This window comes from Pristiophorus japonicus, chromosome 11, assembly GCF_044704955.1.
Source record: "Pristiophorus japonicus isolate sPriJap1 chromosome 11, sPriJap1.hap1, whole genome shotgun sequence".
Classification (NCBI taxonomy): domain Eukaryota; kingdom Metazoa; phylum Chordata; class Chondrichthyes; family Pristiophoridae; genus Pristiophorus; species Pristiophorus japonicus.
In genome coordinates, this window is record NC_091987.1 from 79,624,202 (window position 1) to 79,637,265 (window position 13,064).

The following is a 13,064-nucleotide window of genomic DNA, read 5'->3' on the forward strand; positions in this document are numbered from 1 at the left end:
TGCCTCTGGTAAAACTGGTACGAGAGTATTACAATGCAGGTTGGACTCTTGATGCTGCTTTTATATTGCCCCTATTGATGCAGCACCAAGAGAATTTCAGTAATAGTGTGAACAGGGAACTATGGTTACATTGTTTGTACCATTATAAATGTGAGACCTAGCTTTCCCTGGGGCACTGCAGTCTGACCTAATTTTTGTTTCTTCTGACTGAGGAAATTACTAGTCCCTTTTAAGCGCCTTGGGATGTTTTACTATGTTAAAGGCCCTATATAAATAAATAACTAAATATTATCATTATTTAATTGTATAAATTAAAAAGATACTGTAATGTAAGATTAAAAAACATTTTCAAACTAGGCTTTGTGTTGGTTACAGTTATGGTACTGGTTTAAAGTAACACAAAGCAAGCCTGTACATTGTAGGATACTTTAATTTTAATACTGTTGTGTTGGAAAAAGTTAGTGTGCCACTGGCACCAAAGTGACTGAGGGCCTGAACCTTTTGGCATGCACATTTTTGGATGATTTTTAACTTCATGCCTCGAATGTAATTATAATTTAAACCAATATGTCCAAGTAACTTATTCACCTTTTTTAATTTATTTAACAACAGCTTGTATTTATATGGTGCCTTTAACATAGTAAAACATTCCAAGGCACTTCACAAGAGCGTTATAAGACAAAATTTGATACTAAGCCACATAAGAAAATATTAGGGCAGATGACTAAAAGCTTGGTCAAATCGATAGGTTTTAAGGACCATCTTAAAGGAGAAAATAGAGGAAGAGATGTGGAGAGGTTCAGGGAGTGAATTCTAGAGCTTAATGGTGGTCAGATTAAAATCAGAGGATATGCAAAAATTTATTTTTTTAAATGTTAAGCATTCATATTTGATTTTCTTTCATGTGTTACACCTAGTGCTGCACAGTAGGCAGCTGTGTAGCGCATGCGCAGAACGCATCCGAGTCGTTGTCATCAGCGTTGTCACCAGTTGACCTCCCGTGGTTTAGAAAAATCTCTGACAACAACCTGGCTTCGGCAGCGAGGAGCGCGTGTCAAACCACAGCACCAGCCAGTGTGTGAAACCTCCAGCTGGCCATCCAAAATGCATCACGCGTACGTTTAACACCTGGAGCCCCAATTTCATTTTTTCAGTCGACGCCACCCACGTTGGGACTGATGCCGGACCAGGGATGTTTCTGGACTAAAGAATCCTGGGCTGGGGAAGTACAACCTATACCCCCAACCCTGTGGGCCCTTATCTTGTGCAGTAACATTTTATGTGGCACCTTACGCTTTCTGGAAATCCAAATACACGACATCTACTGGTTCCCCTTTATCCACCCTGTTTGTTACATCCTCAAAGAACTTCAGCAAATTTGTCAAACATGATTTCACTTTCATAAAACCATGCTGACTCTGACTGCATTATGATTTTCTAAATGTCCTGCTACTACTTCCTTAATGATGGACTCCAGCATTTTCCCAATGACAGATGTTAGGCTAACTGGTCTATAGTTTCCTGCTTTCTGTCTCCCTCCTTTCTTAAATAGGGGAGTTACATTTGTGGTTTTCCAGTCCGCTGGGACCTCTCCAGAATCCAGGGAATTTTGTAGATTACAACCAATGCACCACTATCTCTGCAGCCACTTCTTTTAAGACCCTTGGATGCAGGCTATCGGGTCCCATTAGTTTGCTTAGTACTTTATCTCTAGTGGTGGTGATTGTTTTAAGTCGTTTCTTCCCCCCCCGCCCCCAATAGCTCCTTGAATATCAATTATTGGGATGTTTTTTATGTTTCTACTGTGAAGACCAATACAAAATATTTCTGCCATTTCCCTGTTACCCATTATTAATTCCCCAGTCTCATCTTCTAAAGGACCAACATTTACTTTAGCTACTCGCTTCCTGTGGAAGCTCTTACTGTCTATTTTTATATTTCTTACTAGTTTACTCTCATATGCTATCTTCTCTGTCTTTTATCATTTTATAGTCGTCCATTGCTGGTTTCTAAAAAATTTCCAATCCTCTGGCCTTCCACTGTTCTTCGCAACATTGTATGCCTTTGTTTTTAATTTGATACCATCCTTTACTTCCTTAGTTAGCCAGGAATGGTTCATCCTTTTCTTGGCATCTTTATTTGTCACTGGAATATATCTTTATTGAGAGTTATGAAATATCTCCTTATATATTTGCCACTGCTTTTCTGCGGTCTTACTCTTTTAATATATTTTCCCAGTCCACTTTAACCAACTCTGCCATCATATCTTTTGTAATTACCTTTATTTAAGTCCAGGACACTAGTTTGAGACCTAGCCTTCTCATCCTCAAACTGAATTTTAAATTCTACCATGCTATGATCACTCTTCCCAAGAGGTTCCTTCACTACGAGATAATTAATTCATCCAGACTCATTATACATTACCAGATCTAAAATAGTCTGCTCTCTGGTTGGTTCCACAACGTATTGTTCCAAGAAGCCATCCCGCATACACTCATATGAACTCTTCCTCAAGGCTACCTTTGCCAATTTGATTTATCCAATCAATATGAAGATTAAAATCGCCCATGATTATTGCTGTACCCTTCTTGCAAACCTCCAATATTATGGAGGTGGATGGAGAATGTTTGAGGTCGGAAGCTCCGTTCCGGGTCAATTTGGATACCAATGTTGGGAGCAGGTCTTCCCATTGTTTAACTGGAGGACATTGTGGCTCATCCAAAATTGGATGTTGGGCAAGTGGTCTGACATCATCGAGGCACTGGTGGGGCAAATGTATTTAAGAGGTGATCGTGAGGTAGAGCTGGGCATTACTGGCATACATGTAGAATCTGATCCCATGTTTGCAAATGATGTTGCCAAGTTTCAGCATGTAGATGAGGAGATTAAGGATAGGTCCCTGAAGGCTCCACAGAGGGGGTCGGAAGCAGAAACATTTCTAGGATATCTTTGACTATGATATAGTTAAGAGCGGAATTAAGTAGGAGCAGTCCTTCTGAACTGGACAATGGAGGAGAGACGCTGGACTGTGGCAAAGGCTGCAGAGCAGTTGAGGGGGCGATATTGCACCATGGTCACAGTCACAAAGGATGTCATGCGTGAGTTTTTATTTAGGACGATTTCAATGCTGTGGCAAGAGAGAAACATGATTGGAGAAATTTAAACATGGATTTGTGGGAGAGATAGGCATTGATTTGAGAGGCACCTACACATTTGAGAACTGTTTGGAAAGAGAGATTAAAGATGGGGCAGACAAGGGTAGGTATTTTAAGGAGGGGGTTGATCATGATTTTATCAGGCACCAGGAATCATTTACAATGTTGGCTGGTATGGGAGCCTGGAAGGGAAGTTGGGTAGTCAGCAATTTAATGGCAATGGGAACAGGAAAATGGTCTTGTGGACACGATGAGCTCAGAGGTCATGAAAAGAATAGCTAGAGAAAAATTTGAGTTTGATTCTAGGGCAGGGGGGAACTTGGAGGAGCAGGAGGAAGGAGATTTAGTTTGGGCATGAGGAAAGGGGGAAGCAGCAGAGGCAGCTGAAAGATTAGTCAATCATAGTGATATAAAATGTTTGTACTTACTGTTGGAGATGAGAGTGGAGGGGGAACAGGAGAAAGATTTAAAGAGAAGTTGGTAATGAAGAAAAGAAAATGGGGGTTATCTTTGGTCGCTAGGACGATCCTGGAGTAGTGGGCAGTTTTAATAGAGCTGAGTGAGACCCTATAGTGTTTGATGTGGTCCAGCCAGATATGTTCAAGTCTGCACCAATTGGACTCGAGGGAGCAATGATGGCAGCCATTGCTGGGGAACGACCGGTATGTGCGATAGTAAAAGTTTTGCTGGGGACAAGGAATTAAAGGTGGGTGTGTAAGACTAGTTGAGCAGATCAAAAGGTGCAGAAGTATTGTGGCGAATGGGGGGGCCAAAGATTAGGCAGTTGGGCGTTTAATAGAACAGTTGTATATGATTCGGGAGTATTAGATGACGAGGAATTTAAAGGAGAAATGAAATAAATTGAACAAGGAGGAAAAGCTACCAGAGGATTAGGAGGAAAGACCAATTTATGATTTGATAATGAGGGCCACACTGCCAGCATTGCAGTTTGGTTGGAACATGTGGTTGAATGTACAGCCAGGTGGCGTGGCTTCAGCAAGGGCCAAAGTGTCACCATCCATGTGTCAAGTTTCAGTCAAAGTCAGGATGCAAGGCAATCTTCCACGATAATGACGTTGATGGCAAGAGCCTTGTTTGTGATTGAACACATTCTGGAGGAAAATGTGGTGACTTGGTCCATTGGCAGAGTCCAAACAGGTTATGGTGGATGGGTGAGGTGTGCAGGAGGAAGGTGGTGGGCCAGGTTAGCCTCCAGTTGGTGTGTTTTGCTGGAAGACTGGTGAGGGAGGATGATGGAGCTCTTGGGGATGCTATTTGTGCGAAGGTGGTGACTAATGCCACGATGAACACTTCAGAGAATGCCATGAGAGGCACAAAGAGTTGCTGTGGGCTTATTCAAACCTGTGATAGCAGCAAGAGAGTAGGATAGCAGAGGAATAGTGATGGTTTTCGGAGGGGGCGGTCAAAGTACATGAGAAATGAAAAGTGGCATGACTGGGTGATAGGAAAGGGAGGAGACAGGAGAGAAGGGCCCAAGAGAGGCTGAGGAAAAACAATTGCAAATAGAAGTATTGTGCTCCGGTACAATAATGATCATTATTTAACATGTGTATCTTAAGATCATTTTGTTTTGTAAATTGGGAACGCTACAGAATTAAAATTGTTATTGATGATTTTCACTTGCATTCCATATAATTCAAAAGTTGTGAATTCCAGATATAAAATCTCTTCAATGAGCATTTCTTCAACACTATCTTTTTGATCTTCTCCTCTGCCAATGATGTATTTTGTCTTGGTCATGTTCTTTTTGTGGAGTATACCATTTATTAAAAAATTACTTAATCTAAAGTATGAATAACCTATTTGCTTCTGATCCTTCTAAGAACATAAGAATTAGGAGCAGGAGTAGCCATATGGCCCTTCGAGCCTGCTCTGACATTCAATAAGATCATGGCTGATCTTCAACCTCAACACTTTCCCGCCCGATTTCCATATCCCTTGATTCCCCTAGAGTCCAATAATTATCTTTCTCAGCCTTGAATATACCGAACTACCGAGCATCCACAGCCCTTTCGGGTAGAGAACTCCAACGATTCACAACCCTCTGAGTGAAGAAATTTCTCCTCATCTCAATCTTAAATGGCTGACCCCTTATCCTGAGATTGTGCCCTCTAATTCTAGACTCTCCAGCCAGGGGAAACAACCTCTCGGCATGTACGCTGTCAATCTGCCTCTGGATCTTGTATGTTTAACTGAGATCACCTCTCACTGTTGGAGGTGCCGACTTTCAGATAAGACGTTAACCCGAGGCCCCATCTGGTCTTTGAAGTGGACGTAAAAGATCCAATGACACTATTTCGAAGAAGAGCAGGGGAGTTATCCCTGGTGCCCTGGCCAATATTTATCCCTCAATCAACATTTTAAAAAAAATTAACTGGCCATTATCATATTGTTGTTTTTGGGAGCTTGCTTGTGTGCAAATTGGCTGCTGCATTTCCTACATTACAACAGTGACTACACTCCAAAATACCTGTACTTCATTGGCTGTAAAGCACTTGGATGTCCATTCGTTCTTTCGTTTTTTCTTTGTGAACCTTCGTTGCACCGCCTCTTAGGCATTCATGACCTTTGTCTGATGAGACCAAAACTGCACTGTCCTCCAGGTCCAAAGCCCTGTACAATTGTAGTAAGACTTCCTTAGTCTTGTACTTCAACCCCCTTGCAATAAAGCCCAACATGCTTTTTGCCTTCCTAATAGCTTGCTGTACCTGCATGCTAACTTTCTCTGTCCTGTACGAGGACACCTAAATCTCTCTGAACACCAACATTTAATAGTTTCTCACCATTTAAAAAATATTCTGTTCTATTCTTACCACCAAAGTGAATAACTTCACATTTCCCCACATTATACTCCATGTGCCGATCATTGGATCTCTGAGATCTCCCGGCATGCTCTCCTCCCTCCAGATGAGAGAGATGAGGTCATGTATTCGCACCAGAAGTGCTTCTCCGCCATACTTCAGTGCCTCAGCAGGGATTCCATCCGCTCCCGAAGCCTTGTTCTTAAGCTGCCTTATGGCTTTTTCTACCTCGTGCAGTGTTGGGGTTTTAGAAACATAGAAAATAGTTGCAGGAGTAGGCCATTTGGCCCTTCGAGCCTGCACCGCCATTCAATGAGTTCATGGCTGAACATGCAACTTCAGTACCCCATACCTGCTTTCTCTCCATACCCCTTGATCCCCCTAGTAGTAAGGACTACATCTAACTCCTTTTTGAATATATTTAGTGAATTGGCCTCAACAACTTTACTGAGATGGTGGTGAGTGGCATGCTGCGGGATGGAGTCGAGAACACTCGAGTCAAAGGCGGAGTCTCGGTTGAGGCGATCTTCAAAGTGCTCCTTCCAGCGGGCCCTGAATGCCTCGGTGTCGTTGATGAGTGTTTCCCCGTCCTTGGCCAGCAGTGGGGTTGGGGCCTTAGGTGTTTGGGCCATAGTTGGCCTTGACTGCGATAAAGATTCTTCGCACATAATGGCTGTCGGCCAGCTGCTGTATCTCCTGTGCTTTCTCCATCCACCATCTGTTCTTTAGCTCCCAGGTTTTTTGTTGGACCTCAGCCTTGAGCCGTCGATAATGCTGCTTTGCTGCTCTGGAGTTGGGTTGCTGCTTAAGGCTCAGAAATGCCCTGCTTTTGCAATCTATTAGCTCAGCGATGCAGTGATCGTGACTATCTTTTTTAAAAAAGGGGACGTCCGACTGCGGCAACTACAGAGAAATCTCCCTGTTATCAGCCACTGGGAAGGTCGTCGTTAGCGTCCTCCTCAACCGTCTACTCCCTGTGGCTGAGGAGCTTCTCCCGGAGTCACAGTGCGGATTTTGTCCCCTACGGGGCACAGCGGACATGATTTTTGCAGAGCGACAGCTGCAGGAAAAATGCAGGGAACAGCACCAGCCCTTATACATGGCCTTCTTCGACCTTACAAAGGCCTTTGACACTCAACCATGAGGGTCTATAGAGCGTCTTCCTCCTTTTCGGATGCTCCCAAAAGTTCGTCGCCATTCTCTGCCTGCTCCACGACGACATGCAGGCCGTGATCCTTACCAACGGATCCATTACAGACCCAATCCACGTCCGGACTGGAGTCAAACAGGGCTGCGTCATCGCCCCAACTCTCTTCTCAATCTTCCTCTCTGCCATGCTCCACCTCACAGTCAACAAGCTCCCTGCTGGAGTGGAACTACAGAACCAGTGGGAAGCTGGTCAGCCTACACCGTCTCCAGGCCAGGTCCAAGACCACCCCAACCGCTGTAATAGAGCTACAGTATGCGGACGACACCTGCGTCTGCGCACAAATAGAGGCTGATCTCCAGGACATAGTCGACGTATTTACTGAGGCGTACGAAAGCATGGGCCTTACGCTAAACATCAGCAAGACAAAGGTCGTCCACCAGCCTGTCCTTACCGCACAGCACTGTCCCCCAGGAATCAAGGTCCACGGTGCAGCCCTGGACAACGTGGACCACTTCCCATATCTTGGGAGCCTCCTATCGACAAGAGCAGGCATTGACGACGAGATCCAACATCGCCTCCAGTGCGCCAGTGCAGCCTTCGACCGCCTGAGGAAAAAGTGTTTGAAGACCAGTCCCTCAAAACTGCCACCAAGCTCATGGTCTACAGGGCTGTAGTAATATCCGCCCTCCTGTATTGCTCAGAAACATGAACCATGTACAGTAGACACCTCAAGTTGCTGGAGAAATACCACCAATGGTGCCTCCGCAAGATCCTACAAATCCCCTGGGAGGACAAACGCACCAACATTAGCGTCCTCGACCAGGCCAGCATCGAAGCACTGACCACACTTGATCAGCTTCGCTGGGCAGGCCACATCGTTCGCATGCCAGACACGAGACTCCCAAAACAAGCGCTCTACTCGGAACTCCTTCACGGCAAACGAGCCAAAGGTGGGCAGCGGAAACATTACAAGGACACCCTCAAAGCCTCCCAGATAAAGTGCAACATCCCCACTGACACCCGGGAGATCCTGGCCAAAGACCGCCTTAAGTGGAGGAAGCGCATCCGGGAGGGCGCTGAGCACCTCTAGTCTCATCGCCGAGAGCGTGCAGCAATCAAGCGCAGGCAGCGGAAAGAGCATGCAGCAAACTAGTCCCACCCACCCCTTTTCTCAACGACTATCTGCCCCACGTGACAGAGACTGTAGTTCTCGTATTGGACTGTACAGCCACCTAAGAATTCATGTTAAGAGTGGTAGCAAGTCTTCCTTGATTCCGAGGGACTGCCTATGATGACTCCATCTGCCACCTTGTTGCCCACTCACGTCACCTTTCTGTATCCCTTTGCAGGCTCTTTATGTCCTCCTCACCGCTGACTTTCCCACCTAGCTTTGTATCGTCAACAAACATATATATTGCACTCGGTCCCTTCATCTAAGTCATTTAATATAGATTGTAAATCCCAAGCACTGATCCTTGCGGTTCCCCATAAGTTACAGCCTGCCACACTGAAAATGACCTGTTTATCGCAGCTACTCATTTTTTTATCCATTAGTCAATCCTCTAAGCATGCTAATATTACCTCAAACCTCATGAGCCCTTATCTTATATAACAAACTTATATGTGGCGCCTTAATGAACACCTTATGGAAATCCAAATATATTACATCCACTGATTCCCCATTATGTACCCTGCTAGTTACATCCTCAAAAAGCTCTGATAAGTTTGTTAAATATGATTTCTCTTTCATAAAACCATCTTGAGTTTGCCGTATCATATGATTTTCGAAGTGCCCTGTTACCACTTTCGTTATCTTCTTGGCGACTGATGTCCAGCTAACTGGTCTATAGTTCCCTGTTTTCTCTCTCCCTCCTTTATTGAATAGCAGTGTTACATTTGCTACCTTCCAATTCGCTGGGACTGTTCTAGAATTTTGGAAGATCACAGCCAATGTATCCACTACCTCCTGAAGCTACCTCTTTTAGAATCCTAGGATGTACACCATCAGGTCAAGGAGATTTATCGGCTTTTAGTCATAAGAACATAAGAAATAGGAGCAGGAGTAGGTCATACGGCCCCGCGAGCCTGCTCCGCTATTTAATACGATCATGGCTGATCCGATCGTGGACTCTGGTCCACTTCCCTGTGCCCGCTCCCCATAACTCTTTATTCCCTTATCGGTTAAGAAACTGTCTATCTCTGTCTTAAATTTATTCACTGACTGAGCTTCCACAGCTCTCTGAGACAGTGAATTCCACACATTTACAACCTTCTGAGAAGAAATTCCTCCTTTACTGCAAATCGTCCATGTCTCAGCCATACAGGAGGGCGGGTATTACTACAGCCCTGTAGACCATGAGCTTGGTGGCAGTTTTGAGGGCCTGGTCTTCAAACACACTTTTCCGAAGGCTGCACTGGCGCATTGGCGGCGATGTCGAATCTCATCGTCAATGTCTGCTCTTGCTGATAAGAGGCTCCCGAGGTATGGGAAATGGTCCACGTTGTCCAGGGCAGCGCTGTGGATCTTGATGACTGGTGGGGTAGCGCTGTGCGGCGAGGACAAGCTGGTGGAGGACCTTTGTCTTACGGATGTTTAGCGTAAGGCCCATGCTTTTGTACGCCTCAGTAAATACGTCGACTATGTCTTGGAGTTCAGCCTCTGTATGTGCGCAGACACAGGCGTCGTCCGCATACTGTAGCTCGACGACAGAGGTTGGGGTGGTTGAGGTGTCCCTGTAACCTTTCCTCTGCCCACCTTTGGCTTGTTTGCCGTGAAGGAACTCAATCGAGACTGCCTTTGACTCGAGTGTTCTTGACTCCATCCCATAGCATGCTACCCGCCACCACCTCAGTAAAACCCCAACGCTGCACGAGGTAGAAAAAGCCATAAGACAGCTTAAGAACAACAAGGCTACGGGAGCGGATGGAATCCCTGCTGAGGCACTCAAGTATGGCGGAGAGGCACTGTTGGTGTGAATACATGACCTCATCTCTCTCATCTGGAGGGAGGAGAGCATGCTGGGCAATCTCAGAGATGCAGTGATCGTGACCATCTTTTAAAAAGGGGACAACTACAGAGGAATCTCCCTGCTATCAGCCACTGGGAAAGTCGCCGCTAGAGTCCTCCTCAACCATCTTTTCCCTGTGGCCGAGGAGTTCCTCCCGGAGTCACAGTGCGGATTTCGTCCCCTATGGGGCACAACGGACATGATTTTTGCAGCGCGACAGCTGCATGAAAAATACAGGGAACAGTGCCAGCCTTTATACATGGCCTCCTTCGACCTTACAAAGTCCTTTGACACTGTCAACCACGAGGATCTGTGGAGCGTCGTCCTGTTTCGGATGCCCCCGATGTTTGCAATAGCTCTTCTCGTAATCAGACTAATATAAGATTGCTATTTAGACCTAGCTAGCAGTGCAAAGTGAAAATTGTTTATTAAATGCCTAAGATATCTGTGACTTCAAGAAAAGCATGTAATTAACCGATCCATTCATATCCAAATGTCTGTCTTGGCATGCAGGTGGTTAATGCGTACTGAGCAGCTTTTTTATTGTAATTTGTGTGAAATGAGTAAATTCACTTTCTTTTGTTTTAATTCTCCCTTCCCCAAGCGGTATTACCACTGAAATTTCAGGATATTTAAGGATTTCAAATGACAAGGAAATCTGTCTTTGCAGTTAATTTATTCTTTTCAACTTATCAGAGTCATTAAACATTAAGTACAGAATATTAACTAATTATGGTAATCTCACTTTAGCAAGATGCAGAGAGCTTATTGAATTGCCCAAAATAGTTAGCCTGGCACGCTTAATGGCCCAGATTTTGCGGTCAGCAGCAAAGTGATAGTGTTCACCGCTGACCTTGAAGAAAGCTAGCAATCTCTGGCATGGATTTCACACCTCCTGACATTAGTTTGAATCTGGTGCCAAGTTTAGAGGATCTCCAGCGTCCAGCAACAGTGATGTTATCAAGCTGGTTAAGCGGTCAATCACATTGAAGAATTCTCACGGAGAGCAAACCAGGAAGTAAAATGCACTGATTTATCCTCCATTTTTGAATCATTTCACAGAGGGAAATAAAGATTGGGACATACACATGGGATTAAGGTAGAAGCTGAAATATCATAAACTTCAATTTTTTTACGATATTAAAAATCATGGGAGTTTTATCATTGAAAAATGTGTAAGTGAGATTACCATAATTATTCCACAAATATAAAATTAGTTTTTCAGGGCCAGAATGGTTGCTCAGCAGTAGTTATGACTCAGTACACCATTTTAAAAACTCAGTTACACCTCATTGAACTTTTTCGAGGGTTTTTAACAGATTTCGTCCCCTATGGGGCACAACGGACATGATTTAAAAGATGAAGTTCTTGTCAGTTCCGTGATTTCAATTGGTTGCCGTATGTGGGGAGTTCAGCAGCACATCCTGGGGAGGAGCAGGGAGTGACTGGATTTCTGCGTTTAACTACGCATACGGGACACCAGAAGTTGCCGTCGGTTACACAGTTGTAATGACTGCAAACGCTGGCAGTTTCGCCGTCATTACAACCGCAAATTCCGGACCTAAATGCTGTAAGCGGCATGCTTGTAATTGACTCCTATGGTGATGGAAAATGGTTGTCGTTAATTGCCTGATTTAGACAGTTGCCCACTAAAAGCCTGGTGGGGACTGTAAATGAGTCCTTTCTTTTAGATGTAATTTTATCTGATACAAGTCTGGTCTAGCATATAATATTTCCAGGGATATGAATAGATGGCATTTACATAAAAGTTTGGTTGGTGCAATAATCCGCAAGGGTGTACGTGCATGCATGCGCGTACGCACAGCTCTAATATTTGGTGTAAAATGCAATTATGTAAAGAATTCTAGTTATGGCCTCTTATCTAATTTGGGAGTCACTTTTAAATGAAATGAAGAAAATCTTTCACATGGTTGTTACAAAAGAATACTTGCTAAATTTAAATAAAATTTTAAAATTCAACTAAACAATGATTTGCTGTTCTCAATTATGTTACTGTGGTGGGGTTTTTGGTCTCTACTCAATCCCTCTCTCTGAAAAGGCTGAAAAATCTGTCATGCCAGCCGAAGAGTAACGTTGGTTGAGGCCTAGTTACAAGTTAGTTGCAGCAGTCAGGTTGGCCCAGCCAAACATGTATGGGTTTAAAAAAAGAAACAAAATATGTACTGAAAATCTGAAGCTTAGCTTCTGTTTCATTGTGCCAAAAAACATTGAATTGGGGTGTTTTTGGGAACATCCATTTAAGGTAATTGTTCTGAGTATTGTATTTTCATATTTTAAAAAAGCATTAACCTTTGAAGAAATTCTTTATTTTTTAGGTCCAGAAGCATGGTGTCCCATTGATTCACAAACTTTTCTGCTGAAAAACCAAACCAGAAATAATCCTAAGGAAAAGGTACATATGAAATAATGTATCCTATGATATTTCCTGTGTTGTTTCTCAGCAGTAGGTTTAACAGTGTTATGATTCTAATGCACTAATTTTGGCTTGAATTTCAGTTGATAAATGTTGACTTTAGATTATATACTCTACTTGGATAGGGGAAGTTGAATTCATTACTTTGATACACCTGTTTCAAAAATTGGCACTAAATTGAATTGGATCATATGTACAGTGTATTGGCAAACTAGGTGGCTGGGTATGTGCTGTAGTGTAGGCACATGGGCTCACCTTGTTTTTGGTCAGTTGCTACACTTTGTGCTTGGTCCTTCTGTGCTCATTTAACTGCTCGAGTTATCTTGAGCACATGACCTGGTTACTTGAGGTGCTTTTGCCTCTCAAATTGGTTTACTGTCAGTTGCTTTGTTCTGCATGCTGGAACCATTACAAAAATTGTGATAAACTATTGTGGGGGGTTTTAATCATGTTTTCAGCTAATCCGTAGAACCTAGGTACTCCAAATTAAAGGGG

The 13,064-nt window shown here is 43.8% G+C and overlaps 1 protein-coding gene across 1 annotated transcript in view; it reads left to right on the forward strand.

The window, feature by feature from the left end:
- LOC139276110 (uncharacterized) overlaps positions 1 to 13,064 on the forward strand; it is a 50,130-nt gene that overhangs the window by 11,222 nt on the left and 25,844 nt on the right. The window contains exon 3 of the mRNA XM_070893615.1: positions 12,472 to 12,548. Within this exon, the coding sequence (XP_070749716.1) occupies positions 12,472 to 12,548 (77 nt within the window). The remainder of the gene's footprint in view (positions 1 to 12,471; positions 12,549 to 13,064) is intronic.